The sequence below is a fragment of the Dipodomys spectabilis genome, unplaced genomic scaffold (assembly GCF_019054845.1).
Source record: "Dipodomys spectabilis isolate Male_0828 unplaced genomic scaffold, ASM1905484v1 ptg000258l, whole genome shotgun sequence".
Taxonomy (NCBI): Eukaryota; Metazoa; Chordata; class Mammalia; order Rodentia; family Heteromyidae; genus Dipodomys; species Dipodomys spectabilis.
In genome coordinates, this window is record NW_024870935.1 from 1,717,582 (window position 1) to 1,745,064 (window position 27,483).

Here is a 27,483-nt window from a genome sequence, read left to right on the forward strand (position 1 = left end):
GGAGCCGCCGCCGCCGCCGCCGGCCTCGTCCCCTCCCTCCTCCTCCTCCTCCTCCTCCTCCTCCTCCTCTCCAGCCGCGGTGCGGGCAGCAGGCGCGCCCCCCACACCCACCTCCCACCCCGCAGCGCCAGAACATGCGTCCCCGGCCGGAGGGCGCCCCCGGGAAGACGACGGCCGCGGGCACCGCAAAGTTTGTGGGCAGCTGAGCACCTTCCACCGCCGGCCCGGCCGCCTTCCTCCTCCTCCTCCTCCTCCTCCTCCTCCCCCCCCCCCGCCCGCCCGCCCCCCGGCTATGGAGGGCGGACTCTAAAATGAATCCGGACCTGAACACCAGCCACCACCCGCCCAACGCGTCCCACTGGGCAGAGCGGAGCCCCGCCAACTCCACCACCGGCCCCAACCAGACCTGGGGCCACCCCGCGCCGCCCCAGCTGGACGTCACCAGGGCCGTCTCCGTGGGCCTGGTGCTGGGCGCCTTCATCCTCTTCGCCATCGTGGGCAACATCCTGGTCATCCTGTCGGTGGCCTGCAACCGGCACCTGCGGACGCCCACCAACTACTTCATCGTCAACCTGGCCATCGCCGACCTGCTGCTGAGCTGCAGCGTGCTGCCCTTCTCCGCCGCCCTGGAGGTGCTGGGGTACTGGGTGCTGGGCCGGGTGTTCTGCGACATCTGGGCCGCCGTGGACGTGCTGTGCTGCACGGCCTCCATCCTGAGCCTGTGCGCCATCTCCATCGACCGCTACATCGGGGTGCGCTACTCGCTGCAGTACCCCACGCTGGTCACCCGGAGGAAGGCCATCCTGGCGCTCCTGAGCGTGTGGGTCCTGTCCACCGTCATCTCCATCGGGCCCCTCCTGGGCTGGAAGGAGCCGGCCCCCAACGACGACAAGGAATGCGGGGTGACGGAAGAACCCTTCTACGCGCTCTTCTCCTCCCTGGGTTCCTTCTACATCCCCCTGGCCGTCATCCTGGTCATGTACTGCCGCGTCTACGTCGTGGCCAAGAGGACCACCAAGAACCTGGAGGCCGGCGTCATGAAGGAGATGTCCAACTCCAAGGAGCTCACCCTAAGGATCCACTCCAAGAACTTTCACGAGGACACCCTCAGCAGCACCAAGGCCAAGGGCCACAACCCCAGGAGTTCCATAGCCGTCAAACTCTTCAAGTTCTCCAGGGAAAAGAAAGCAGCTAAGACCCTGGGCATCGTGGTCGGTATGTTCATCCTGTGTTGGCTCCCCTTCTTCATCGCTCTCCCACTTGGTAAGTTGGGGGGAAACTGGTGGATGGGCAGCTAGACGTTTTGTTCAGGTCTTGGGTGTTTGATGAGGCACTTCACTCTATGAAGTTGTGATTGGGTTGGGGGGCCGGGCTGGGGAGGGGAGGTTGTGATCTGCGCCTTCTTGTGTGGGTTTGGAGGTGGGATAACATTTGTTTGATCTGCAAAAGGGCTTCTGCAGGTTGGAGAGCTGGCTCAGAATCAAGCCAGGCGCCAGTGGCACGCGCTCAGGTACTAGGCACTCGAAATAGAACCAAGGGAGGAAAATGTGGGATGTGAAGTGACTCACTCGAGCCAGCTTCGGTTTAATAATTAAAAAGGACACCGGGCTTGAACATCACACCGGCGTTATTTCGGTAGTAATGATGCGTCGGCCCGGGCAGCCGTCACTAATGCAGCATACCAAATAGTTTGTAGTTACTGCAGACGCCGGCAGCAGAGAGGCTGCTAGTACACGGAGAGGAAGCAGCAGCGTTCATTCAGCAATTCCAGGGCTCTTACACAGAGACCACGTTTCCCAGAGCTTTGCAGAGCCTGCAGTGTCTCCCCCTCACCTCAATACGCCACCTTCATTATCAGTGTAATCAGAGCATTTTCCAACCACACAGCCTCTAAAGGGCCTTTGGCTTCTCCAAAGCGAGGCATTTGAGAGAGGAGATGAATGGAGGTGGTCACCCATCCCCAGTTTTTAACCCCAGAATGCTCCTAACGCTGGTGATTTGTCAAATGTCTAGAATTCACTTGTACTTGACCCTCACCTTCAGCTGCAAGACACCAAATCCTGGCAGCAGCAACCACAACAACAAAAATCAGTACATCCTTCTCCAGGGATCAGAACGTGTCCATCTGGTTTTAGTTTGGTGGTCCTTACTATCAGAATAATCCAAAAAGCTACCAGGTTTCTTCTAAGGAAGAAGGCAAGGTCTGGTTAGGCAGGAAACCCAGAGGAAGAGATAGTGAGATGCTGTGACATGTTTGGGAAACCCTTGTCCCTTCTCTGAGGCTCTGACCTGCTTTGATTTATTCTCCTGTCCCTGAGGGACACTAAAGCAAATGAATGGAGGAAGGGCTCCTGCCATACTCGCGTGCTGTGGGATCGGCATGGGGTAGAAGGCGGAAGGGGTGGAAGACAGTACCCACCACCAACCAGGAACACCTGCAGTCCCTACCAGGGTCTCAGGCATAACCAAACCCCCTCAAGCAATGAAAATTCCCAAGTCATGCCGCATTCAAGACGAAACAGTGAATGGAATGGGAAGCAAACTAGTGGCAGAAGTTTCCATTTAAAAAGGAAAGAAACAAAAAAAGCTGCTTAACCTACTCTCCCCGTGTTCTGTGTGTAAGTAGACAAGTGTGTAAGTAGACGCCATTCAGAAATATGTTCCAATAGTGTGAAGCAGAAAGGGCTCAAAGTTCCACCCCGGGAACAACCACATTCCACAGCAGAGCCCTTTCTCCAAGGACTCGGGGTCTGGCTTGTTGGGTTCACGGTGGATGACAGACAGTTTGTGCTGCATTTGGGCCACTACAGCAGTTCCTGGTTGTATGAAGAAGTGATGATTCTCTTATCAGCCACGTAGCTCCTCCAGGAGCCTCAGTTTCTCTATCTACAGTGTGGGGCTGATTAGTATTTGCCCCATGGAGTTTATAGGAATGCCTAGGGAAAAGGTCAGTAACAAGTCCGGTACCCAAAAGATGTTCCATGAAAGTAAGCTATTAGTATAAACCCCTGCCAACCCCCTGGGGATAACTGTCTTTTCTCCTTCTCGGCTTTACTTGCCAATCCCAAGCCTGTTACCAAAGGCTCAAAAGAGAACCGAGATCTTTCTCCTCATTTCCTGATGCCCCTTGCCCTGCAGCCCACAGAGGCTTTGAGCAGAGGGAGTCTCAGAAGGGACAGGCCTGGCAGGAGGCAGAAGCCAGCAGAGGTGTATGCTGTGCCTCTAGGGTGCAGGGGGAAACAGCTCCACACACAGGTTGGAGGCTTCCAGATGTTGCAATGGGAAGAATATTGCACAGGTGGCCAGGAACATGCAAGCCCTTCACTTGGTCTTCAGTTGACTGTGTGACCGCTCTACCTGCCACGTGACCTCTGCAGGCTTCAGATCTCATGTCTTAAGAGTAAGAAGGCCGAACTACATCAAGGGAGATCAAACTTTAATAACTATCAGAGAAGACTCATGAAACCTGATGTGTTTTTTTGGGTTTTTGGTTTTGGTTTTTTTTTTTTTTTTTTACTGTCGCTACCTAGGTCCCAGCAATGGAGTCAGTGAATCAGATACATTCCAGATATCTGAATATATAACCAGATCCGAGGTAAATCTGGTGGTGGGCCACAAGCCAGGCTGTGAGGAGCACTGGCCCAGAGCAGCTCCTGGCTTCCTTAGAACCTTGTGCCCTGAGAGCAAAGGCGGTAAATGTGGCAAAGCTTAGACTTCCCCATTCCGTCCGCCGCCCCCACCAGCCACCTGGTGGTATGGGACCCTGTGCCCTCTCCTGGGGATCTGTGCTTAATCAAGTTTATGTTCCATTTCTTTGCATGTTACACACACACACACACAGAGTTTCTGCCCTTTCTATCCATGCCTTAGTGAAATCTTCCTTGATTTCCATGTACTAAGAATCAAGAGAAGCTGGGGACCCGTGGCTCATACCTATAATTCTGGCTACTCAGGAGTCTGAGATTTGAGGATCGTGGATCAAAGCCAGCCTGGGCAGGAAAGTCCCAAAGACTCTCATCTCCAATTACCCACCAGAAAACTGGAAGTAGCACTGTGGCTCAAAGTGGTAGAGTGTTCGCCTTGAGTGAAAAAGCTCAGCGCCCAGGCAAGCCCCATGCTGAGAAGAAAAAAAAAAGAATCAAGAGGTTTTTCCCTCTCCTGATACTCTTCTCTGTGTGTGTGTGCACATGTGCACACGCTCGTACACTTGTGTACTTGTGCATGCATGCACGTGAGTGTCCCCCAAGCTGTGGCCCTAATTTGGGACCTGGGCGCTGTCCCTGAGCTTTTATGCTCAAGTCTAGTGCTCCACCAATTTAGCCACAGTTCCACTCCTGGCTTCTTGGTGGTTAATTGGAGATAAGAGTCTCATGGACTTTCCTGCCCATGCTGGCTTCGAACCACTACCTTCAGACCCCAGTCTCCCAAGTAATTAGGATTGCAGTCATGAGCTACTTACCCCCAGCTCCAATACTCTTCCTTCTCCATTCCTGCCGATGGAAACCTTCTGACTATCCGTGTCCCAGTCTCCTGGGGACCTCAGTCTACCAGCTGTTTTCTGCCACATCCCTCTTCATTGTAAACCCAACAGGTGAGATGCACCATTTGTTTCTCGGCCTTGGGCTTGGGAGAAACTCCAAAAGATAGCCAAGAGGCCAAACAGAGGAAGGTGCAGGATAAACACTTCCTTAATAATTTAGGAAGAAAATCCTTGCAAAATGGAGATGTGGGGGGGTCCTATTTCCTCTGAGTTACAGTAGCACCCAAGTCAGAATGGCACAGGGTACAACAGTAGGTCCCTTTGGAATCCGAAGAAAGTTCCAAACTCTAAATTTTCCATGAAGTCTCTTCACCGGGGAAGGGAGCAAAAGCAGATCTGGGGGAAGACGTTGTTTGGCAAGCAAGAAGCGCAGGTACCAATCACTTCCAGTGGGGGCTAGACTCCCAGGTGCCTGGATGGTGCAAGATTTCATCACTCTGTTTATTTTCTCCATAGGAGAGAAGGGTTGGGATTCCTTCTGGAAGGGAGGGATGTGTTTCCACACCCCCTACAGGTCCTGCTCAGGAACCCCGTTTGTTTTCCTTCCTCCCTTATTTTTATTTGGGGGAGTGGGTTTGGGTTACCTGCCAGGCAGGGCCTCTGGGCTCCTGCTGCGAGCTCCTCACCTGTGTGTGCCGCCCCCCCCAACCCCTCCCCACCCTTTAAGCCCTGTAGTCTGAGCCCAAGTTGTGGCAGAAGGGACCAGCGCTCACTTAACTTACCCAGGAGCAGGGGTGGACTCCATCAAACAAGGACCTCTTTATCTGGCCCCTGGAAGATGGCCAGGAAGGGAGAGGAAATAATTAGAATAGAGTATGGCAGTATTTCTATTCCACGAGCCATGTGTGAGATGTCAGAGAGAAGCCTTCAGCTGTCTGGTATGACAAGGGAGAACCCAACCCCGCCCTCCTGGGGAAGGCCTGGCCAGAGTCTCAGAGGTCGCTGGTCTTCTGCAGATGTGTAACCAGTCTGGGGGCTGTGGGGGGGGAGGGGGGGAGTGGCAAAGAGGAGGGTGGCAGGAAGTGCCGGGCTGCCAACTAGTGGCTGGGCTTAGTGAATTGTTTAGAAAACACTGGAACCTTGCCTTGCTCCAAATCTTTCTTCCGTCTTTTAAAAGGCTGAAAAGGCACCAGGAAAGCCATTATTGAACCAACTGCTTCTCCCCTCCAAATAAAGGAAGGTCAATTTCAAAGAAACATTTGTGTTCTCTATAGAACCAAAGAAGGGACCGCTCTCTCCTGGGACTTGATTCCCTGACCCTCTTCTTCCTGTGGGGCCTGAGGAAATTCCACCACCCCACAAATGTAAGGACAGGTCAGGGTCTCCGAGACGACCGGGAGCAGAACCCACGCCCATCGACACCCATATTCGTCCCCAAGATCCAAGGTTTCAAAGCTCAAATATATTAATAGTGTTTGGGGAGGAGGAAGTTGTTTTGTTTTGCACACAGAGAATTCTTTCTGGCAGATGGAAACCTTACTTACTGACTTAAAATACGTTCACCCATTGGCCAAGCACTTAACGAAAGACTCCCTAAAGCACCTACTGTGTGCCAGGCTCTGGACTAGGTACTGGTGCTGGTTGAACCAGAAACAAACGTGGCCCCTGCATGGATGATACCTGTCCCACGGCATCTAGAAGATGCCTGGCCTTTCCTGCTCTCCGAGGGCAACCAGCTGTCATAGCAAATGTCCTCCAGGAAAAATACCCACAGCCATCCTGCCAAGAGGCAATTCACCTGCTTCCGTCGACAAACCACACGCAGTCCTGAATAAAGACCAGGCCACGTAATGTCAGGCTCAGAGTGAGATCCCGCATGGTGGATGCGAAGGTGTCTCAAGATATCATACTTGACCAGTCACCCCATCCAGAGCAAAGGTGCAGGAGAGAATGGTTCCTGGCCCTTGTTCTAGGTGTATGAGTCTACATCTTTAATCATGCATTTGTTCACCAAGTATGGATTCATTGAGTAGCTACTATGTGCGGGCATTTTCCTGGACGAAGAGTAGTGAGCAAAACAGTTATGTTCTGTGTGATTTACTTCTCGTGGCAAATACAGCTTCCTTAAAAAACACCAAATCCAAATCGGGCTCCCACCTGTAATCAGGAGACTGAGATCTGAGGATCAAGGTTCAAAGCCAACCCAGGCAGGAAAGTCTATGAGACTCTTATCTCCAATTAATCACCAGAAAACCAGAAGGTGGCTTAAGTGGGTAGAGCGCTCACCTTGAGCTGAAGAGCTGAGGAACAGCGCCCAGGCCCAGAGTTCAGGCCCCACAACCAACCAAAAAGAAACAAGAATGATCTAATCACAAGGTCCCATCAGGCAGAACTTGGAATGTTTGGAGTTCACTCTGTAAAGGGGGCAGGTAACAGAGAGATGCACGCGGAAGGCAGTCACCCCTGAAGGGCCAGCAATAGGGGATAATAGAGAGCTGCCAGGGCCTGGACCACAGCAGGAAGGCCAGTCAGTGCAGGCGGAGGATACAGGCCGGGCAGGGACCTTTAGACTCCATTCATGCCTTCAGATTTTACCTAAGTGCATTGGCCACTGTGGGAGGGATTGAGAGGCAGAAAACTACTATCTGAATTACGTCGGGCCACTTTGCAAAGCACTGGCTAAAATCGAGGCAGGTAGGAAACCTTACCAGTGTAGTGAGAGGGGACAGGTGGGTGGGAATTTGAGATGGGGTAGTGGTGTTGTCAAAAGACCAAGTGAGAGAAAGAATTGTGTCCAGAGCAACGTTGAGGAAGACTGGCCAAACGTGGCGGCCAGGAGGGCTCCTCCCAGACCTCCCATCAGGCAGTCCGTGCTAGAGAGGCCCCACCCCACACCAAGGAGGTGAACAGATGGCCAGACCCTACGGCCAGGAGCCATGATGGAGAGCAAACCCAGCTGCCCACATTGTTGGACCCCTGTGCTGTAGGCCCCTTGGATCATATTCTGTTGTGGTGGGAGCAGGAATTGTGATCGTTGACACCTTTTCCCAGGGGGGGTCGTGTGCAGTAGCACGGGGTACCTAGGCCTAGCCTGCGGAGAGTCAAGAAGGCTCAGACGACCTCCCACAAGCCAGAAGCATTCCCCCATCCCACCTGCGCCTTGCTCCAGCCCACGTGGACGGAGCGAGGACTGGCAGGAAGGAAGATGACGTCTTTGAGCCGTCACCAACCCAGAGAAGGGGAGAGGGTGCACACTGTAGGAGAAGAAGCGAGGGAAGAAAGGCAGGCCGGGAAGGGAAGGAGGAAGAGACAGGGAAGGAAGGAAAAAAAGGAATAGAGGGAAAGAAGAGGGGAGGGAAAAGAGGAAGGGAAAGGAGGAGAGAAGGAAGGGGGAGGAGAGGAGGGGAAGAGAGGAAAGAGAATGGCAGTGAGCCTGGCAGTGAGACCCAGGGTGCTGGCTCTGAGGGGTGGGGCCAGAAAGAGGCGTGGCCGGTGAAGAACTGAGCCTGCCAGGCAGGTCAGGACAGGGCCTGGAGTGGAGACTTGGAATCCTGCCGGGGCAGACAGCCACAGAAGTGCCGTGGGCAGGCGCGCACACAAGCCACAGCACCATCAGCTGTGAAGATCTGGGCTGCAGGACGGCACTGCTCCCAGTCTGTGTGTAACAATAACGCATGGCCACTGGCCACACCTGGAAATCGCTTTCCCCTACACCCACAGGACGCGGCTCAGCCACCCAGCTCCGAGGCCACGTGTGGCTGTAATATACTAATGGCTAGCAATCATTAGGACTTGCCCGGCGCCAGCTCGCCGTGCCCCTCCATGCGGGGTGTCACTCCCCGCAGCCTCCCCTGGGCTTCCGTCCCTGGATTTACAGCATGGCTGCCATCACTGTCACAGGCCTACAGAGGAGGAAGGGAAGCTCGAGGCTGCCGTGCCCCAGGGCAGCAGACTGAGCAGTGACTCAAGCTGGATTTGAACCCAGGCAGTCAGATGGGCTCATTGTTGGGGAGATCCTGGGGTGAAGCTCTGAGACCAGATTTCAGGGAGTAGCAGGTGCCACATGGGAAAAGTAGAACCTGTTCTGAGGAGGTGGGCAGGCGGCGGTCAATCGTCCAGCAACTGGAGGCAGTATCTCAGGGTGAGAACATCACCAGGATTAGTTTGGGGTGTGGGTGTGGGTGTGCACACACGCACGCGCATGCGCAAATACATGTACTAGTCCTAGGACTGGAAGTCAGGGCCAGAGCACTGCTCTTGAGCTTTATGTTCAAGGCTAGCACTCTACCACCTGAGCCACGGCTCCACTTCCAGCTTTTTTGGTGCCCTGCGTGCCTGACCTGGGGTTTGGAGCTGAAGGGGGAGAGAGAGGAGGATGGGAGGGGGGTGGGGGGGTCTCATGGGAGAAGGAAAGGGAGCTGGAATCCATGGGGAGTGGTTTGCTCCCAGCCTTCATCCTCTGGAGTCAGCCCAGGATGCCGGAGCATCCCTTAGGACCGGCCACGCTCAGGATTGCACATCCAGTGTGCAAGCGGCACACTTTCTCAACACTCAGGTACCCCTTTCTGGTGTGAACGAGGCTGTACCAGTGAGTGAGCACATCAGGCCCAAACGAAAGAAGCAGAACACTCTAGAACAAACAAACAGACCACCCCTCACAGAACCCCGTCGGGGTTCTGGGGTGGGATGTGTGCTCAGCACATCTTAGTCCCTCTAAACGTTCTCTCTTGCCTTCCGGAATGAATTTGGGGCTCGGGGTTGCACGCTTGCTGAGATCCTTTAAAATAGAGTTTGCTGCCATGCTAAAGTGTGTGGCTTCGAGGCTGAGCTCAGCACCCTACGCCCGCCCCAGAGGAAGGTCAGAAAGGGCCAAGGACATGCCAAGCTCGCTGGCATCTGTAGGCATCGTCCCCCAGGGCTTGTGCAACCGGCCTGGGGCTGGACAGAGATCCAGGATGGCAAGTGTCAGGGAAGAGGAGCAGGAGGGCTCACGACAAAAAGTACATCTCCAGCCGGGTACCAGTGGCTCACGCCTGTCATCCTAACTACTCAAGAGGCTGAGATCTGAGGATCACGGTTCAAAGCCAGCCCGGGCAGGAAAAGTCCATGAGATTCTTATCCCCAATAAACGACCAGAAAACCAGAAGCGGCACTGTAGCTAAAGTGGTAGAGCACTCACCTTGAGCTGAAGAGCTGAGGGACAGCGCCCAGGCCCTGAGTTCAAGCCCCACATCCGAACATTCTTGTCCCCTTCATTGTCGAGTCTCTTCTTTTTATCCCAAGACACGGAACTCCCTGCAGTGTCCACTTGTTTTGTTTTGGTTTTTTTTTTTTTTTGGGGGGGGGGGTCCAGTCGTGGGGCCTGAACTCTGGGCCTGGGCGCTGTCCCTCAGCTCTTCAGCTCAAGGCTAGCGCTCTACCACTTGAGCCACAGCGCCACTTCCGGCTTTTTTCTTTTTGTTTATGTGGTGCTGAGGAATTGAACCCAGGGCCTCAGGCATGCAAGGCAAGCGCTCTGCCACTGAGCCACCTTCCCAGCCCTGCAGTGTGCACTTGTAACTGTGCTCAGCTCTTTGAACTTTACCTTCACGCAAAGGTTCTGGGCCTTTTGTTGTTTTCCATTGGTTACTTTGGTAATCTAATAAAGCCATCCTCACAGTGGACATACAAACTACAATTGTAAAGCAAACCAGTCCTACTGAAATATACTTAGGTTGAGAAACAAATTTATTGTAGAGTTAAAAACAAAAGTCCCTCCTTAGTATATTAAATCAGCAATATCTGGGAACAAGTCAAATAAATAATAACCATAATTTTTAGGAGGTGACAGGTGGAAATATTTCATGATAACTTCAAGGGCTGTAATGGGATGTCATAAATCTGACTCTGTGGTGACAAACCCATGCTGGTTGGTCCATGTTTGGCTGCCTACATTTGGCGAACTTTCAGCCAAAGGCTCATTTTGGTTTCATTTGAAGTATTTTTATTTTATTCAAGTTCATAGATCCCAGAGTAAGAACCCAGCCTCAGTGCACTTGAAGGAATAAGACTTTCTAGACTGGTTTTCTTTATCCAAAATAAATAAATTAATTAAATAGTCTTGGGACCACGAGGACCGTGCACAGTACCACCACGCTTTATAGAGTTTGCAAGTTGTTTACATCAACTTGTGTGTTACAAAGGGATGCCGATAAACTTTGATTAAATCGGAAGGAAGAAGAAAAATGTTCTTCTGGCCTTTCCTGACCTCAAATTCACATGCATTCGACTTTTTCCTTCTTCCTCCAGCAGCACTTTCCAGATTTCTCATCTGTCCTCCCAGAAAACATGTATGTGTATGCTCATCCGTGAATATACTGCCTGGGTGCCACCCATTCTCTTTATCTGGTAATGGCATCTCTTACGAACACTTCAGTATTCATATTTCACTGAAGAGCGTATTTCAGGCACAGGTCTATGTGACCATGCCAGGCTAGAATCTGCTTTAGGAGCTCCTGCCCTCTTTTTGACAGTTGCATAGTAATCCATTTTTCTGGAGCATCCTGTTTTACTTAGCAATTTCTCAAAGGATTGCTGTTTAAGTTTTTCTATTTTACTGCTATAAAGAATAGCACCATGAATAGTCCATATGTTAAAAATGCATATGTGCTCACGTACTCAAGATATGACCCCAAACAGAGAATGATCTCTGGTCTCTGCCTCCCAAGTAGCTAGGATTACAAACTTATGGCACTGTATTTGGCCATGATCACATTGTGTGTGTGTCTGTGTGTGTCTGTGTGTCTGTGTGTGTGTGTGTGGTGGTCCAGGGACTTGAACTCAGGATCTGGGTGCTGGCTCTGAGTTTTTATTCCTCAAGGCTAGCGCTCTACCACTTGAACCACACCTCCACTTCTGGCTTTTTTTTTCGGTAGTTAATTTGAGGTAAGAGGCTCATAGACTTTCCTACCCTTGGCCAGCTTCAAACTGCAATACTCAGATCTCTGCTTCCCAAGTAGCTAGGATTACAGGTGTGAGCCTGCCATACCTAGCCCACAGTTATATTTTTAAAGCTATTAATTTAGCTACCTTGAAGGATAGAATGGAAATTATTAACTTTTTTACATCCTGTGTATTTTTAATATGTTGCAAGGAGTAAATACTGTATTTGCAATTAAGAACACTAAATTGAGAGGATGTAATAGAATGCAAATTAGGCTCCAATAGAGTTGTAGTGGGGTTGTTACACTGCTTTGTGATTTTGGAGGAGAAGCTATGACTGGCCACTGCAACACAACATAACTGTGCTTCGTTTTTCATCTGATTTCACTCATATCCTGCTCTCTGCTCACCAGCCCTACAACCAGCATTAGTTTGGCCCCTTCTGCTGTCCGTAGCCTGCAGTATTCCTCTCACTGACTGGCGAAGCCCACAGGGGCGTTATCAGACTTGATGATGCTTGCCAGTCTCATTAGGTGAAATCTTCCCGGATGAAGGTGGCATCGTTGAATAGATACCACATAACGAATCCTCTCCATGTCCTTCTATTCTTACCTATGGTAAATACTCTGTCACTGATACTTTTCCCTTAATAGCCCATGCCTTTATCTGCCCTTCAGGACTTCCTTGTCTACTAAAGTCCACTTTAGCAAAAGATAAACTCATGGTTGCTGTATGCCAGTGGCTCACGCCTATAATCCTACCTACTCAGGAGGCTAACATCTGAGGATCTCGGTTCAAAGCCAGCCCGGGCAGGAAAGTCTGTTAGACTCTTCTCTCCTGTTAACCACCAGAAAACCAGAAGTGGCGCTGTGGCTCAAGTGGTAGAGCACTCGCCTTGAGCTTGAAGAGCTGAGGGACAGCGCCCAGGCCCAGAGTTCAAGCCCCACAACAGACAAAAATAAAAATAAAACCAGAACAAAAGAAAGACCCTCCTCTTGCCCCTCTCCCAGGAAAGCAGTCACTGGAGCTGCACATCCTGAGGAGCTCATAAGGAAGACTCTCCCAGCATCCAAGCCGGGAGCGGGGCGGGGGGTCCCACCCTGGGTGCCCAAGACCATCCAGGAAACAGCTCTGCTGGCACCAGCTATATTTAGGCAAGGGCATGCCACCCCCGCTTAGCTGCAAAATTTAAATTGTCCCCAGAAGATGCCGGCCTCACACACTTGAGAGTGCACTTGTGCACTTGAACACCACTCTGCAAGAAAGGAGCCAGCCCCCACAGAGCAGATTCTGCTGGGGGGAAAGCGGGGGAAAGGCTGTCTGGAGAGGAAGTGGATGAGCCCTTGTTGCTCAGGGACGGCATTTAATCTTGACCTTGAACTGCTGATCTGGAGGGTGAGGCTGAGTTATTTTCAGACGATACTAAATCTAGAAGTGTTAGAAACAGCTGCCAGGACAGAGAGGGACAAGATGAACTTTGACCCACTGCCACAGGTGGAGGGACCGGGGGGGGGGGGGGGGGGGCGTCTCCTGAGTCAGGAGTTAGAAAACTCTCACCAAGAAAGCTTTTGCGGACACCTGTCTGCAGTGGTGTAACTCCCCTATTCTTTCTTTCTCTTTTCTTTCTCTTTTTCTGTCTTCCTTCATTCTTTCTTCTCCTTCCTTCTTATTTTTTTTATTTTTTTGCCATAGTGGGACTTGAACTCAGGGCCTCTGCTTCCTAGGCAGGTGCTCTACCACTTGAGCCACGCTCCCCATCCATCCCCCAGCTCTTTTTTGCTTTAATTTTGAGTTTCCTACTTCGGCCTCCTTAGAAGCTGAGATTACAGGTGTGAACCCTTATACCTAGTTTTGCCTTACTGTTGCTGTGGAGATGACTCTCTAACTTTGTGCCTGGGCTAGCTTTGAAGGGTGTCCCTCCCAGTGTCACCCCAGTAGCTGGGATTACAGGCATGAACCACGGCACCCGGCCGTCCCCTCTGTCAGTGATGACACCCCCTCCTCTCAGAGACACCCTCATCGGCTCTTCATGACTCCTGTTGAAGTGACAGCTTGGAGTACTAGAAAGAACCAGGACACGGAAATCAGGCAAAGTCAGGTCTGAGATAAATGGCATGAAGTGAGATGATTCTTGTAAAACAGGAGCTCGGGGCCAGGGCTGATTTTTGCCCTCCCAGGGACATTGGATCATGTCAGGAGACTTCTATGGGGAGGAGCATCTATGGGGAGGGCTGAAGGGGGGGTTGCTGCTACCCAGGCCGTGGTATGCAGGGCCACCCCCCCCCCAGGAGCAGGCTGCTCCACCCTTTGCCCAGCCAGCACACGAGCGCAAGCGTTTTCCATGTCGCCAGTCCCCACGTTACATCCCTACTATCCGCTAACTTGTCCCGTTTCAGTAGAAAGTGTAGTCAGAGGCACGTCTCCGAAAGTCTACTTGTTAAATCAAAAACGTCTACTAAAAAAGAGAACATTTGAGCCTAAGAGATTAATTGGCAGTTTTCCCTCAAAAGCAAAACTCCTTCCTCCCCGTGGCAAATCAGCTGAATCAGCACTTTTAACCACAAAATGGGTTCCTACAGACCACAGCTATTCCCTCAAGCTAAACAAGCGCAGGGGTTGGCTCGGCCCTAAGCAAATAAATAAGGCATCTTAATTAAGAGGACGTTTGTGGGGAGGGGTTCCTGTTCACCAGAACTGGCGCTCCAGGGCTTGAGAAACCACAGAATTAGGGCAGAAAATGAGGAGGAGGTGGAGGGTGGGGAGGAGGAGAAGGAGGAGGTGGAAGAGGAGGAGGAGGAGGAGATGATGGAGGAGGAGGAGGACGGGGAGGAGGAGGAGGAGAAGATGGAGGAGGATGAGGAGGAGGAGATGGAGGAGGAGGAGGAGGAGGAGATGGAGGAGGAGGAGGAGGAGAAGGAGGAGGAGGAGGAGGGCGGAGAGGAGGAGGAGGAGGAGGAGGAGGAGGAGGAGGAGAAGATGGAGGAGGAGGAGGAGGAGGAGGAGGGTCATTGTTGAAGTTAGAAGACTGATTAAGGCAATCGCGTTGCCCCTGCATCTGTTCCCGCCACGGCCAGGACATCCCTGTGTTGGATGCATTTTCTTTTAATTTTGACAACTCAAATACAAGAGAGACAATGTTACGTTCAGGATGAGAACCCCGGGATAAGAGAAATTAAACAACTTCACCAGAGCCAGAACTGCAAGAAAGAGCTGAAAGCAGGGTCTGCCCCTAGGTAGGCCTCAGACGTATCTCACCTTGAGTCTTAACAGTGGCCTCAAACTGTGACAGCCCCTGCCCCTCCATGATGCTCCAAGACGGGAGCCAATAATCCCCGTCAAGACGTGGTCCCCCTCAGCCACTTGTCCTGAAGTTTACCTGGCCTCCACCAGGGTTTCCCTCCCAGGGTCTCCATCCTGCCCCCTACAGGCCAGAGCCGACTCTATTCTAATCATGCCTGCTGTGTGTGCTCACAGTTCTCAACGGTAAATCAGGTCTGATAAAACATCCCTATCAAGATCGTTCTGAGAATTAGATGGGACAACAAAAGGGAGCCATCTAGCCCAGTCCCTAGTGCCCAGCAGAGACTAATTAACTCTTGGTTTTCCTCCATTGTACAACTATCAAAAACCATGACCTCTAGGAAGGATTCTCTGGCAGTCCTGTTGATTGACCACGTAGCTAAAATGATGAGCTAGTCCTCTGGGAGGAGTTCATTCATAATCATGGGGTTGGTGGTTTGTTTGTTTTTTTATGTTTGCCTCCAAAAGAATATTTGAGTTGCCACTAGGGGCCCTTCGTCTTCGAAACTTTGTAGCCATGAGTGACGGAGTGCTGGAGAGTGCAATGTGGACGGCAAGGGGGAGACACTTTGCTACGCAGCCTTTCCTGTGCCCAGTGCCACTCAATCTCGTGTCTCTGGAGCCCATGCTCACTGACCCCCCCCCCAGGGAACAGGGAATCGGACACCTGACCTCCCCCTTCCACCACCACCCCCCACTAGACATCTAGATTTCCAGCTAGGTGTGAACAGTGCAAAAAACAGGAGACAAATCCAAGACTAATGGGTTGTTTGCCAACATTTAATACAATTGCTTAGGATCTGCGTAGTTGAATGTAATAAGGCTTCATTAAAAAGTGGTTATAACCACTAATAAAACCCTAATTAAATTAGCCTTCACTGGGCAAGCTGCTTGCAAGTTCTGAATTCGGTTATTAGCTGCCGTTGGCATGACTGGAAGGTCTCAGTGGTGCCTAGAAAGCAGGTCAAGCCGGGCGCCGGTGGCTCACGCCTGTCATCCCAGCTGCTCAGGAGGCTGAGAGCTGAGGATCACGGTTCAAAGCCAGCCCAGGCAGGAAGGTCCATGAGACTCTTATCTCCAATAAACCACTAGGAAAAAAACCCAGAAGTGGCGCTGTGGCTCAAGTGGTAGAGCGCTAGCCTTGAGCTAAAGGGCTGGGACAGCTCCCAGGCCCAGAGTTCAAGACCCATGACCGACAAAAAAGAAAGAAGGAAGGAAGGAGAGAGAGAGAAGGAAGGAAGGAAGGAAAGAAAGTGGGAAAGCAGGTCAAGCTTGGGCAGGAAGCACCTCTTCATTTTGGGGGCAGCCACTCCTGTCTGCCTCAGCCCACCCCGAAATCATGGAGGCAGCCAGTGAGGAAATTCCTTCGTGGCCCCAGACATTGTGAGAAAAAGGGAAAAGATGTTACTGATGACAACACGGGGATGATTCTCCACACCCCTTCCTTGTTGTTCCGCCAGGTCACAGATAAACTAGATCCTGGGCTCCAGAGTCTCATCTGGGGTGGGAGAGAGAACTCAAAAGGGCTGGATTCCTGATAGGAATGAGAAACACTACTGTGGGATTTTATGACTGGGGGAGAGAGGATTCGACTCTAACTGAGTGGGAGTTCATGCCGGTTGACGCCTGTGTCCCCACCACCAAGCTAGGTGTGTCAGCGTGTAACCTGCACAGCTCTTCCCATTGTATAGTTAGGAAAATCGAGGCTAGGAAAGGTAGAATAATTCCTTCCAGTTCTCGGGACTCTCAGCTGGCTCTGTCTGCCCCTTCCCTTCATCTCCTGGTCCTTTATCTCTACCAAAGCAGCTCCTCTGTGCCTTTCGTCCTCCAGCAGTCAGCAGCTGGAAAAGGCTGGCTCCCTACATCCATTTCCTGCCATTAATGCCGTGTCTTCCAGTGGTTTCCATTTTCACTCTTTTTTTTTTCTTTTTCTTTTTTTAAATACACTCGCCTTCCAATTAACACTAAAACCATTCATAAATGAAATGGGGAACCTGGCTAGAGCTTTGCTCATTTTCAGCAAGCAATGGGATCTTTAAGCCTGATGAAGTTTAATGCTTACTGTAAATCCAGGGAAGCAATGAATGAGCACAGCTGACATCACCCCAGCCCAGAGCTGTGCCACGTGACCAACATAAGAGCACCATTATTGCACCCACGCTGTCATTGAAAAAAAACAAAAACAAAAAAAACAGCCAGCGATTAGCCCCGAGATCTGAACTAACCACAGGACATGTCTGAGAGAGCAGGTTGTGTTTTGTAACTTTCTAGAAGCTCCTCCAAGCCCAAGCTGTTACTGGGTTCGCCATAGTTCCACTTCCACCTTTTTGATGATTAATTAGAGATTAAGACTTGCAGGCTATTCCTGCCTAGACTGGCCTTGAACTGGGATCCTCAGATCTCAGCCTCCTGAGATTCACTGCCAATGCTCAGCTTGTAGATAGCTTTGTGAAAGACCTTCAGGGGAAGAAGACCTGCTTTTCTGTCCCCAGCCACCGGTACAAAGCATGTTACCTCTTGACCTTGAGGTTTGTACGCTAGCACCCAGGAAGGAAGCAGAGGCAAGAAGATTGAGACCAGTCTGGACCACATAGCAACTTGTCTCCAAAAACAGCAACAACAACAACAACAAATCTCCATTTGACTTCCCCAGTATTCCAACAAGGAAAGATAACTCTCGCTTTCAACACGAAGAGAACAGAATCTCTCTAGAAACCGTCCCTCGGGGACTGAAGGGTGTGGCTCAAGTGGTAGAGCACCTGCCTAGCAAGTACAAGGCCTCAGATTCAAAACTCAATATGGCAAGGGGGGGGGGGTGAGGAAAAAGCTGCCTCTCAAAGCCACAGTGTGAGCTGGGCACCCACAGTTCACACCTGTCCACCCTAGCGACCACCCAACCTCTTACTGTGTAGGGGTTCTCAGACACCATTTTCGGAGGGCTGATGTATCAACAGCACTGAAACCAAAACTGAACAGACAACTAAGAAACTGCCGTCTTCAAATGTTGGTTTTGACCAGATCCTTCCAACAGTCCTGCAGATCAGAAGAGACTAGAATAAAATATCCAGGCTCCGTAAAGGTCCCAGTGCCTGTGATCCTACCAACTCAGGAGGCTGCGATCCAAAAGATCAAGCCAGGATAGAATCTTCATCTCTTAAATAATAACCAGCAAAAAGCTGTGCTGTCGAAGTGCCAGAGTGCCAGCTGAGCAATCGTGCGGTCCTGAGTTCAAGTTCCGGTATTCTCCCAAAGAAGGAGGGAGCAGCATTTGTCATGTGAACAGGTTAAGATCCTCTCCTCTCTACCATCCTCCACCAAACCAGCCAGACCTTAGAGCCCAGGGACCGGGCAGCCCTCCTGCCTTCAGTCCTGCCCTTCCTCAGGAGAAGTCTGTGAGGCTGCAATTTTCTTGATCTCCCCTGGCATCTGCCACTTTATAGTTCTCAAAACCTCTTTCTTGTCAGGCGCTGGTGGCTCACACCTGTCATCCTAGCTACGCAGGAGGCTGAGATCTGAGGATCATGGTTGGAAGCCAGCCAGGTCAGAAAAGTCCCCGTGAGACTCTCATCTCCCATTAACCACTCAAAAACTGGTAGTAGATCTATGGCTACAAATGGTAGAGCACTAGCCTTGAGCCAAAGAGCTTAGGGACAGTGCCCAGGCCCTGAGTTCAAGCCCCATGACCAAAAAAGAAAAAAAAAAACACTCCTTTTTGATCAACCACACCTCCACCAAGCCTCTCATATCCCTCCTGCTACCAGCAGATTAGAGAGTGCTAGGGTAAGGGAAACTGAGGCCCAGGGTCTTGTCCATCCAGCTTCTGCTGTGCTCGGTAGATCATTCCATGAGCCCTCCTGGGCCCAAGCCACAAGCGTCTGGAGAAACGGAGTTGTTTTCCATCACAATCCGTCGAAGCGCAGGGACACTGAGGATCGAGGGTGGAACCTCTTGTTCCCGCCTGCTGACGGAGGAATTGGCCAGCCCGAGCGAGCTGCCCTTTGGGGTGACCTGGTGGAGAATTTAGGTTAGACCACCAGGAGACACACATAAAGAAGGCAGACGACTCGTCCGAGTGGAGTCGGAGCTAGCCCAGCATCTCTGACCACCTCATCTTAGCCTCGTATTTGTGGGAGAGGGTTGGACGGGAGCAGGGAGGACTCTTCACCATTGCTTTTTCTGGCTTAGCTCCATCTTTTCATCTCTACTTACTGTTTTCTCCACAACCTACCAAGACTTACCTCCATGGGCCAGAGAAACCATGGAAGCATAAGGCCATAAGTTCAATCGCCACTGGTGCTACTACAAACATTGTCCATCCTCTCATTGTTATGCTTGGAATTGGCTACCTACACATCATGGAACATGGCTCCGATCACCACCTCCATGGATGCCCAGGACTTAGGTTCATGGCGCCTAGACAATCTCAATAATCCTAGTTTCTCCTGAACGTGGCAGGGTAAGTCATCAGACAGCTTGTGCGTTCACTCTTACGCACAGATCCTGGGGAAAAACCTCTCTCCTTTCCTAAATTTCCTTCTTATTGGTTGATTGTTTGGTTGATTGGTTGATTGAGAGTTGGGGGGGGGGGGGTCACAGGTGGCAGGAATCGTGTGACGTGTGAATCACATGCCAGAGACCATGTGACAAGGGGACTGGGAATGTGGCTCAAGAAACGAAGCACTAACTAGCCTTTCAAGCACGAGGCCCTGAGTTCAATTCCCCAGTATGGTCAGGAAAGGAAGGAGGGAGGGAGGGAAGGAAGGAGAGAGGGAAGGAAGGAAGGACTTAAGTTCCAGGCTTTTCTGAAACATACTTGTCCCATTGCGCTTTCACCACCACCCACTAGGGGGCGCTAGCCCTGGCCTTTCCAGCCCCTGTCTCCTCAAAGTATGAGAAAATGGTTCCTCTGTACAGACGTTTCCTCCGAACACCATCTCCTCCCCTGTGTGCATTCAGCACCCCATGATTGCCTTCCAGGCGCCTCCATACCAGGTCTCCAGTCTGAGGAAGTCAGTGCCAGGGCCGAAGAAAGACCAGTAGTTCTGGGCCAGCCTTGGGATTGAGTCTCGTAGCCCCCCATTGTGTAATCTTGGACAGCACCTTTTATCTCCCTGAGCAGTGTGTATGTCCAGTTTATTCAAGAAACCACGGAAGCATAAGGCCATAAGTTCAATCCTCACTTCATAAACTGGGAGGAAGGAAGATGAGATGCCCTGGCTTTCTGGATCGGTGGTTACCCTCTCCACTTTTTGGAGGAGCCTGGACTGAGCCAAATCTGCAATCCTCCTGTCTTCACCTTCCAAGTAACCGGATTACAGACAGGCACCACCATACCTGACTCGAACCAGAACATAGCACTCCTGACTTCGAACTTGGGCTCATTTTATGGCATGCCCATAGACTGAGACTGACAAGTGGGATAAAGCTGAGTTTTCTAGAATCTAGAGTGGCATGTAAAGAAAGTCGTGCTGTTCCTCAGCGCTCCTGGCTCCAGGCTGTGTGCTTGGCTCCCAGGACACATAAAGGCGGGAGTGTTCTGGTGAGGTATCTGGCATCACCCACTCCGATCCCAGAGGACTGTGGGCTGCAGATGAGGTAGGCCTGGTCCCCAGGTGTTGGCCCCTCAGGGCACACTGTATCCCAGACTGGGTCACACAGGGGGACAGGGGCCCAGCCCACAGCCTTCCAGGAGTCCCGGGCCAACCTCAACAGAGAAGAGGAGTTTGGACATAGTAAGAGTTTTGATTCCCCACAGCCAAAGGACAGAACAAAGGGATGAGTCAGAAAGAGCGAGAATGAGCAAGCAGCCAGCTGTGAGGAGGAGGGATGAAAGATGTTGCGCTGAGCCTAATGGCCTAAGTGGCCAATCTCGGCCATTGTACCATCTGCCTGCCGAGGCCGGTAACTGCCAGTTCCCTCACCGGCCTTTCATCCCCGGACACCAGGGCCTCCAGCCCCGCAGCAGCCTTTCCTCCTACCTTGGCAGGAGCTGCCTGTGTCCTATTTGTTCTAAGCTCAAAGGAACGCTGGCTGACAGGAAGTGTCTTTGGAGGAAGTGTCATCTGTCCCCCTCCAGAGGGTGAGGACATGCTTGCTGACATTCCTGTCTTGATTTTGACATGCCAAGCTTCAAACAAGTAAAAACTCAGGCTTCAGCGAGGCGCGGGTGGTTCACACCTGTAATCCTCGCTTACTCATCAGGAGGCCAAGATGGGAGGATCGTGGTCTGAAACCAGCCCAAGCAGGAGAGCCCGCGAGACTCTTCAATTGCCACCCAAAAGCTAGAAGTGGAGCTGTTGCTCAAGTGCCAGAGCGCTAGCCTGGAGCATAAAAAGCTCAGAGACAGTGCCCACACCCTGTGTCAAACCCCAAGACTGGCACCAAAGGAAAAAATAAAAGTCCCTACAGGCGTCAGCGTTGAAATCCACACCTCACTGGTGGCTTCTGAAATCTCAATCTCCTGCTATTCAAATGCAATCCATTATTCGCAGGACTACTGGAAGGATTGCATGAGAAAATGTTTATCTTCGCGTAATACCTGATAACTGTTTGAACACAGCGGCTCTGCTCCTTACCATTGTTTATGTTTGTTGTATTTGCTCTGAAACCTAGCTTGGCCCATTTACCCCAAAGATACTGTCTTTGTGGGGACTAGCACATGATCTCACTGCAGGGTCAAGAGGCGAATGAAAATGGAAAAACCTCGAAGGGAATTTCCAGATCCAATTAAACTTTTTTTTTTTTTAACCAAGTTTGTAACATGTTTGTCAAAAGCCGAAAGAAATCACAACTACTAGAAGCTTTTCTGGTTTTTATTGAGCCAGACTGTTTTCAGATGGGGAAAACATGACTTGGCTGGAGAGGATAGCCAAATGCTCCTAAGAAAAACCACCTTGGAAAACAAAACAAAAACCAAAACCCTCCAATCTAGTTACAAGCTGAGTAAAATGTTTTTACCACCTCCTTCTTCCCCTGAGTCCTGGGCTTGCCTGACGCCAATATTTCATAATAGATCAAATCAAATGGATAATGGTGGAGTCTCGGACGGGCAGGCCCAGAGCGGCTGCACCGCGGCTCAGCTCCCTTCTGGCTCTAGCAATCAGACAGACCACGGCAGGGCTCCCCCGGCCCGCTGGCTGCGTCACTCTTCCCAGCAAGGCTAAGGAATCTGCTAGGAGTAAGATTTTGCACTTTGCCTCACAGTAAAGGAACAAGGGTATTGGGGGAAAGGGGAGGAGGGTAGTCACAGGTCATGGGCCTTTTTTTTTTTTTTTTGCCAATCCTGGGGCTTGAACTCAGGGCCTGGCCGCTGTCCCTGAGCTTCTTTTGCTCAGGGCTAGCACTCTACCACTTGAGCCACAGCACCACTTCCGGCTTTTTCTGTGTATGTGGTACTGAGGAATGGAACCCAGGGCCTCATGCATGGTAGGCAAGCACTCTACCACTAAGCCACCTTCCCAGCCCTGCTGGGCTTAGCAATAAAGCATCATTTCCAGGTGCTCTTTCCCGAACCTGTAGTGGGCCTCGTGCTATTGTCCATCTAAATCTGCATGGCTTCATTCCTCACCATTAAATGTGGACATTCAGTGCACTTGAATATAGAGTCTGTGGCTCACATTTCCTGCATGAAGAGCAGGAAATGTTTCTCTCTTTCTCTATTTTCCTCTACTTAACTCTGTTAGACTAAAATAAACCCTTGCTAAAACTTTCCCCAAAATGCAATTAAATAAAACAAAATTAAATAATAGGATGTAAGAAAGTTGGTTGAGGGTGGATATGGCGGCTCATTGCTGTAATCCCAGCTACTCAGGAGGGGAAGAACAGGAGAATCCTCCTGGTTTGAGATCAGCCCAGAAGGAGGGGGAGGGGAGGAAGCGGACAAGACACCCCCCTCCCCACCCCCACCCCCACTTGTGAACAAGCTGGATTATGGTGATACGCATCTGTAATCTCCACTATGGATGGCAGTCTGAGACTGGCTGTAGACAAACAGAAAAATTACTAAAGCTAAAAAGCGCAAGGGGTGTAGCTCAAGTGGCAGAGGCCTGCCACTTGAAGAAAGAAGGATAGAAAGGGGAGGGAGAAAGGAGTTGAAAGAAGTTAAGAGAAATGACTAAGGACCTGATAAAGCCTCTTTGGACTTAGGTTTTAAATAACAGTCACTGGAGGTTTTCCCATTAGGGAAGTCATATATATACATATGTGTGTGTGTGTGTGTGTGTGTGTGTGTGTGTGTGTGTGTATCCCTTTGGTGGGATTCTAGCGAGCAGGATGGAGGAGTGGAAGGAACAGACTAGAAAAGGGTGGGCTCCAGGGCCCTCCTTTCCTGCTGTGCTCTTCCCCCCACTCTCCTGACTGCCTTGAGAGCCTTCACCCCTGCCACTCCCCAGGACCAGGTCTAACTGGTTGCCCAGGAGGAATCGCGCCCTAGCACCCATCCTCTTCCATGCCTAAGAGGTTTAGCACCTTCCCTAATTCCCTTTGGCTTTGGGGCTCAGACCAGGGTGGCAGACAACAGCCTTAATCAGTGCGTTGCTGAGGGAAAAGGGAAAGGACCAAAATATTTCTGGGATCCACTGTGGCTTCCCAGTGTCCCACACTGCCCCCGTGTGGTAGGTCTAGGGAGCCCAGAGAGAACCAGAGCCCGGGGGCTGGAAGGACACCACTCCAGACCACTAAAATACAGGGGAGGGGAAACTGAGGCCCACAATGGCTCAAGAAGTGCAAAAGACAGGGTTCCTAAGATGAGTATTCCTGAGGAGTCTGCATGGAGCTCAAACCTCACAACGGACCAGACAGTCGCTGCCGGTGTTAGCTCCACTTCACTGAGAAGGACCTGAAGCTGGGGACCTTCAGTCCATCTCAACAAGAAAAAGAGGGAGCTGGGTGTGGTTGCACACATCTGTAATCTCAACACAGGGCAGGTTGAGGCAGGAGGATTGAGAGTTCAGTGAACTTCAAGGCCCACCCAAGAAGAGGAGGAGTGGGGTGGGAGGGGATCATCACCCAGGGCTTTGGGGGGGGGGGGCGGGATGCCAGAGGGGTTACCACACTGGGGTGTGCAGGAGAAGGAAAGGAAATGGGATCAAATTGGGCAAAAGAGTCTGTGTCACTCCTCACCTGCCAGATATCAGAGGACTTACAAGGCTGAAGGAGACCAGCATGGTGGCTCACACCTGTAATCCCAACCACTCAGGAGACAGAGGTCAGGAAGATTGTGTTTCAAGGCCAGTCATTATCAAGACACCATCTCAACACATAAACGGGCAGCATGGTGTACTCATGCCATCCTGCTAGGTGGAAAGCATGAAAGGTTGCAGTTTGGGACAGCCCAAACAAAACCATTTGGAGGGGGGAAAAAAGGACTAGGGTGTGGCCCAGGGGGGTAGAGCACCTGCCTAGCAATTACAAGGCCCAGAATTCAAACACCAGGACTATTAAAAGAAGAAAGGAGGGAAGGAGGGAAAGAACTACTGATTCCAAGTATGGAAATTTATTCTATGCAAACCCCGAACATCTGAAAACTGAGGCTTTTTATTGACACATATTAGTTAACAGCTTAAAACCAAAAATGGACCCCGTACCAGAGTAGCATAAAAGACCGTGTTAACCGAACTGCTGTGCATGCAGACATTAAAGTGTAATGCAGCTTGGGAGGGTTGGTGAGAGAGCACCTCGTACCCTGACGTGGGAGAGGACCTTGTAAATACTCTAAGCAAAGAACACAATTTAGGGAATGGCATGTGCAGTATGACCCCATTTAGAAAAATCTAGAAGGATGAAAGCAAAGTTGTTAAGTCTGGTCCCTTGAGTTTTAGTGGAGAATTTTCACTCCTTTATAGATTTTTTTTTCTGGTAATATGTAATTTTTAAACGCAGCAGACATCATTTTTTGTAATAAAAATACACAAATCTGGAGGGAAAGGAAAATAATCAATGAAAATAGGGGTTTTCCCTGGGAGGATTTTGCAGTCTGGGTGGTGAGCAAGGATCTTGGCACCTCTGGTATGGCTTAACATTAACAAACAAACAATAAAATCACAGAAGGAGATCTGCTAGTACATTCTTAGGAGTGCAGAATAAAGTAGCCAGTGAGGCTGGGGCATGGCTCAAGTGGTAGAGCATCTGTGTAACAAGCACAAGGTGGTGAGTTCAAACCTTAGTACAGCCAAAAAGAAAAAAAAAAAGTGGAACCAATTTTGGGGGAAGGAGTTGGTATAAACAGACTTCTTGAGGACTGGTCTGTATCCCAGGATCAAACCAACCATGCACTGAAAATATCTGGAGTGGGAAATTGCATCTGTATTGAACAGTCATGGCCTCTTTCCTGTCCTGTTTCATAAGAACTACAGCATAACAGCTATTTATATAACCCCTGACCTTGCATCTGGTGTTGTAAGTGATCTAGAGACAATTCAAAGTACATGGTAGGATGGGTGGATGCTATATGCAAATTATAGTATCGTTTTGTAGAAGAGATTTGAGCATCCACCCAGTTTGACATCTTCGGGCAGTCCCTGGACCTGTCGCCTACAGATACCAAGATACTGGGGTTTGAACTCAAAACGTTGCGCTTGCTAGGCAGATGCTCTACCACCTGAACCACTCCATTTCACAGAGCACAGACTGGAGGCTGAGAGGACTAATCAACATTATCTAAAGTCAAACGGCAGATCCCTCAAGAGAAGATTTAATACCAGATCCACCTCATCCCCAACCTCTGTTTCGGGCAGCCATGCTGCCCAAATTCTCTGAGGACAAAGAATGGTCATTTTCTCAGATAACAAAACAGCTTATGGGATTCAAACCCAAACATGACCATAAATGTCCAAGAGAAAAGTCCCCTCCCCCCGCCCCCACCTCCGGGCAGAGCACCTCCCAGTGCCACAGTCCTAGCCAGATTCTACACAGGAAAAGGATGGCAAAAGCTTGCCCATCATTGTCCTGGGCACAGCATTTCCAGTGAAACAGAGATAAGACTCTGTAGCCCACTCAGTGGCTCATATCTATAATCCCAGCTACTTGGAAGGCTGAGCTTGCGAGTATCACAGATGGAGGCCAGCCTGGGCAAAAGTTTTCAAGACCCTATGCCAACCAGTAGCTGGGTGAAATGATACACCAAGGTGATACACACATGACATCCCTGCCATGTGGGAGTCTGAGAGGATCACAGGAGGACCACAGTGAGAACCATTCCATCTCAAGGGAAAGAGCTGGGGCTGGGAAGGTGGCTCAGTGGTAGAGTGCTTGCCTCGCCTGCATGAAGCCCTGGGTTGGATTCCTCAGTACCACATACACAGAAAAGGCCAGAAGTGGTGCTGTGGTTCAAGTGGTAGAGTACTAGCCTTGAGCAAAAGAAGCAGTGCCCAGGCCTTGAGATCAAGCCCCAGGACTGGCAAAAAAAATTCATATATGTATGTGTGTATACATATAGTTACAGATATGTATAGAGGAAAACTATATACTTATATGAAAAGAAGTGAACATATATGAATTAGAATATTACTTTTTGGTTGTCTGGTGGTACACACCTGCAATCCCAGCACTCAGGAGGCTGAGGCAGGAGAATTGAGACTGGACTCTATATCAACTCTGTCTTGTTTAATATTCATTTAATCAACGTCATTTTCTAGCACTGCAGGGTTATGCTCACTTTTTTTAAATGCTTTGCTTTTTTTTTTTGATTTTTGGTATTTTCTCATGTTTCCCAGAAGATCATTACTGATTGCATCTTTTTTTATGTAAAATCATATTTTGTATTGGAATCAAATTTCATTGAAATTCCAGCCATTTAACCTGTCCAAGTCTTCTACTGCCTTTTATTTAAAATGGAAATTGTTTCTAATTTGATATGAACATGTTTTTGGATCTAAACTCAGAGAAAGCAGTTAATGGCGTTTCTGGATCATAACTGCTCATCGTCATCAGTCTGTGCCAGGCTCGCTTATTTCACTGATTTATTTCCTTTTAATCCCATTTCCTATCCCCTGTGTCCATCTGCCCATCCCCTAGGCAAGCATTCTATGTTTAATGTTTGTCTTTTAATTTGAGGATGTTTTTAAAACACGCATATGGTTATTTGGCAAGTTACTTAGCATAAATCTCATGCTGTTTCCCACTTTTTTTTTTTTTTCATAAAGCATGATGTAGTTAGGATTTCTTTATTTGAGGGGAGGTTCTAGGATTAGAACTCCAGGCTTCAGGCACTCTAGCCTGCCCTTTTTGCTTGAGTGGTTTTGGGGAGGGGGAGAGGGCGTTGTTGTAGCTAGGATTTACATTTGTGACCTCGACTCATCTCTAATAAACTACCAAAAAGAAAAAAGCAGAAATGGAGCTGTGACTCCAGTGGTACAACACTATCCTTGGGGGGGCGAGGGGAGTTCAGGGACAGCACCCAGACCCTGAGTTCAAGCCCTGGACCAGGAAAAAAAGGACAATAATAATTAAGAAAAATGAGAGGGGCTGGGAAGGTGGCTCAGTGGTAAAGTGCTTGCCTTGCATGCATGAGGCCCTGGGTTCGATTCCTCAGCACCACATAAGCAGAAAAAGCTGGAAGTGGCGCTTTGGCTCAAGTGGTAGGGAGCTAGCCTTAAGCTGAAGAGCTGAGGGACAGTGCCCAGGCCCGGAGTTCAGGCCCCATGACCGACAAAAAAAAAAAAAGAAAGAAAGAAAAATGAGAGAGGAGGGGATTGGGGAGGGAGGAATGAGCAGAGGAGACGCATTGTGAGCATAAAAGGCTTTGTTGAATGGCACCTCCTTCCGACTGGTACTGAAAGACACTG

The 27,483-nt window shown here is 50.3% G+C and overlaps 1 protein-coding gene across 1 annotated transcript in view; it reads left to right on the forward strand.

The window, feature by feature from the left end:
* Positions 1–277: 277 nt before the first annotated feature.
* The window catches only part of Adra1b (adrenoceptor alpha 1B), a 28,367-nt gene continuing 1,161 nt past the window's right edge, over positions 278–27,483 (forward strand). The window contains exon 1 of the mRNA XM_042699597.1: positions 278–1,263. Within this exon, the coding sequence (XP_042555531.1) occupies positions 312–1,263 (952 nt within the window). The 5' untranslated portion in view covers positions 278–311. The remainder of the gene's footprint in view (positions 1,264–27,483) is intronic.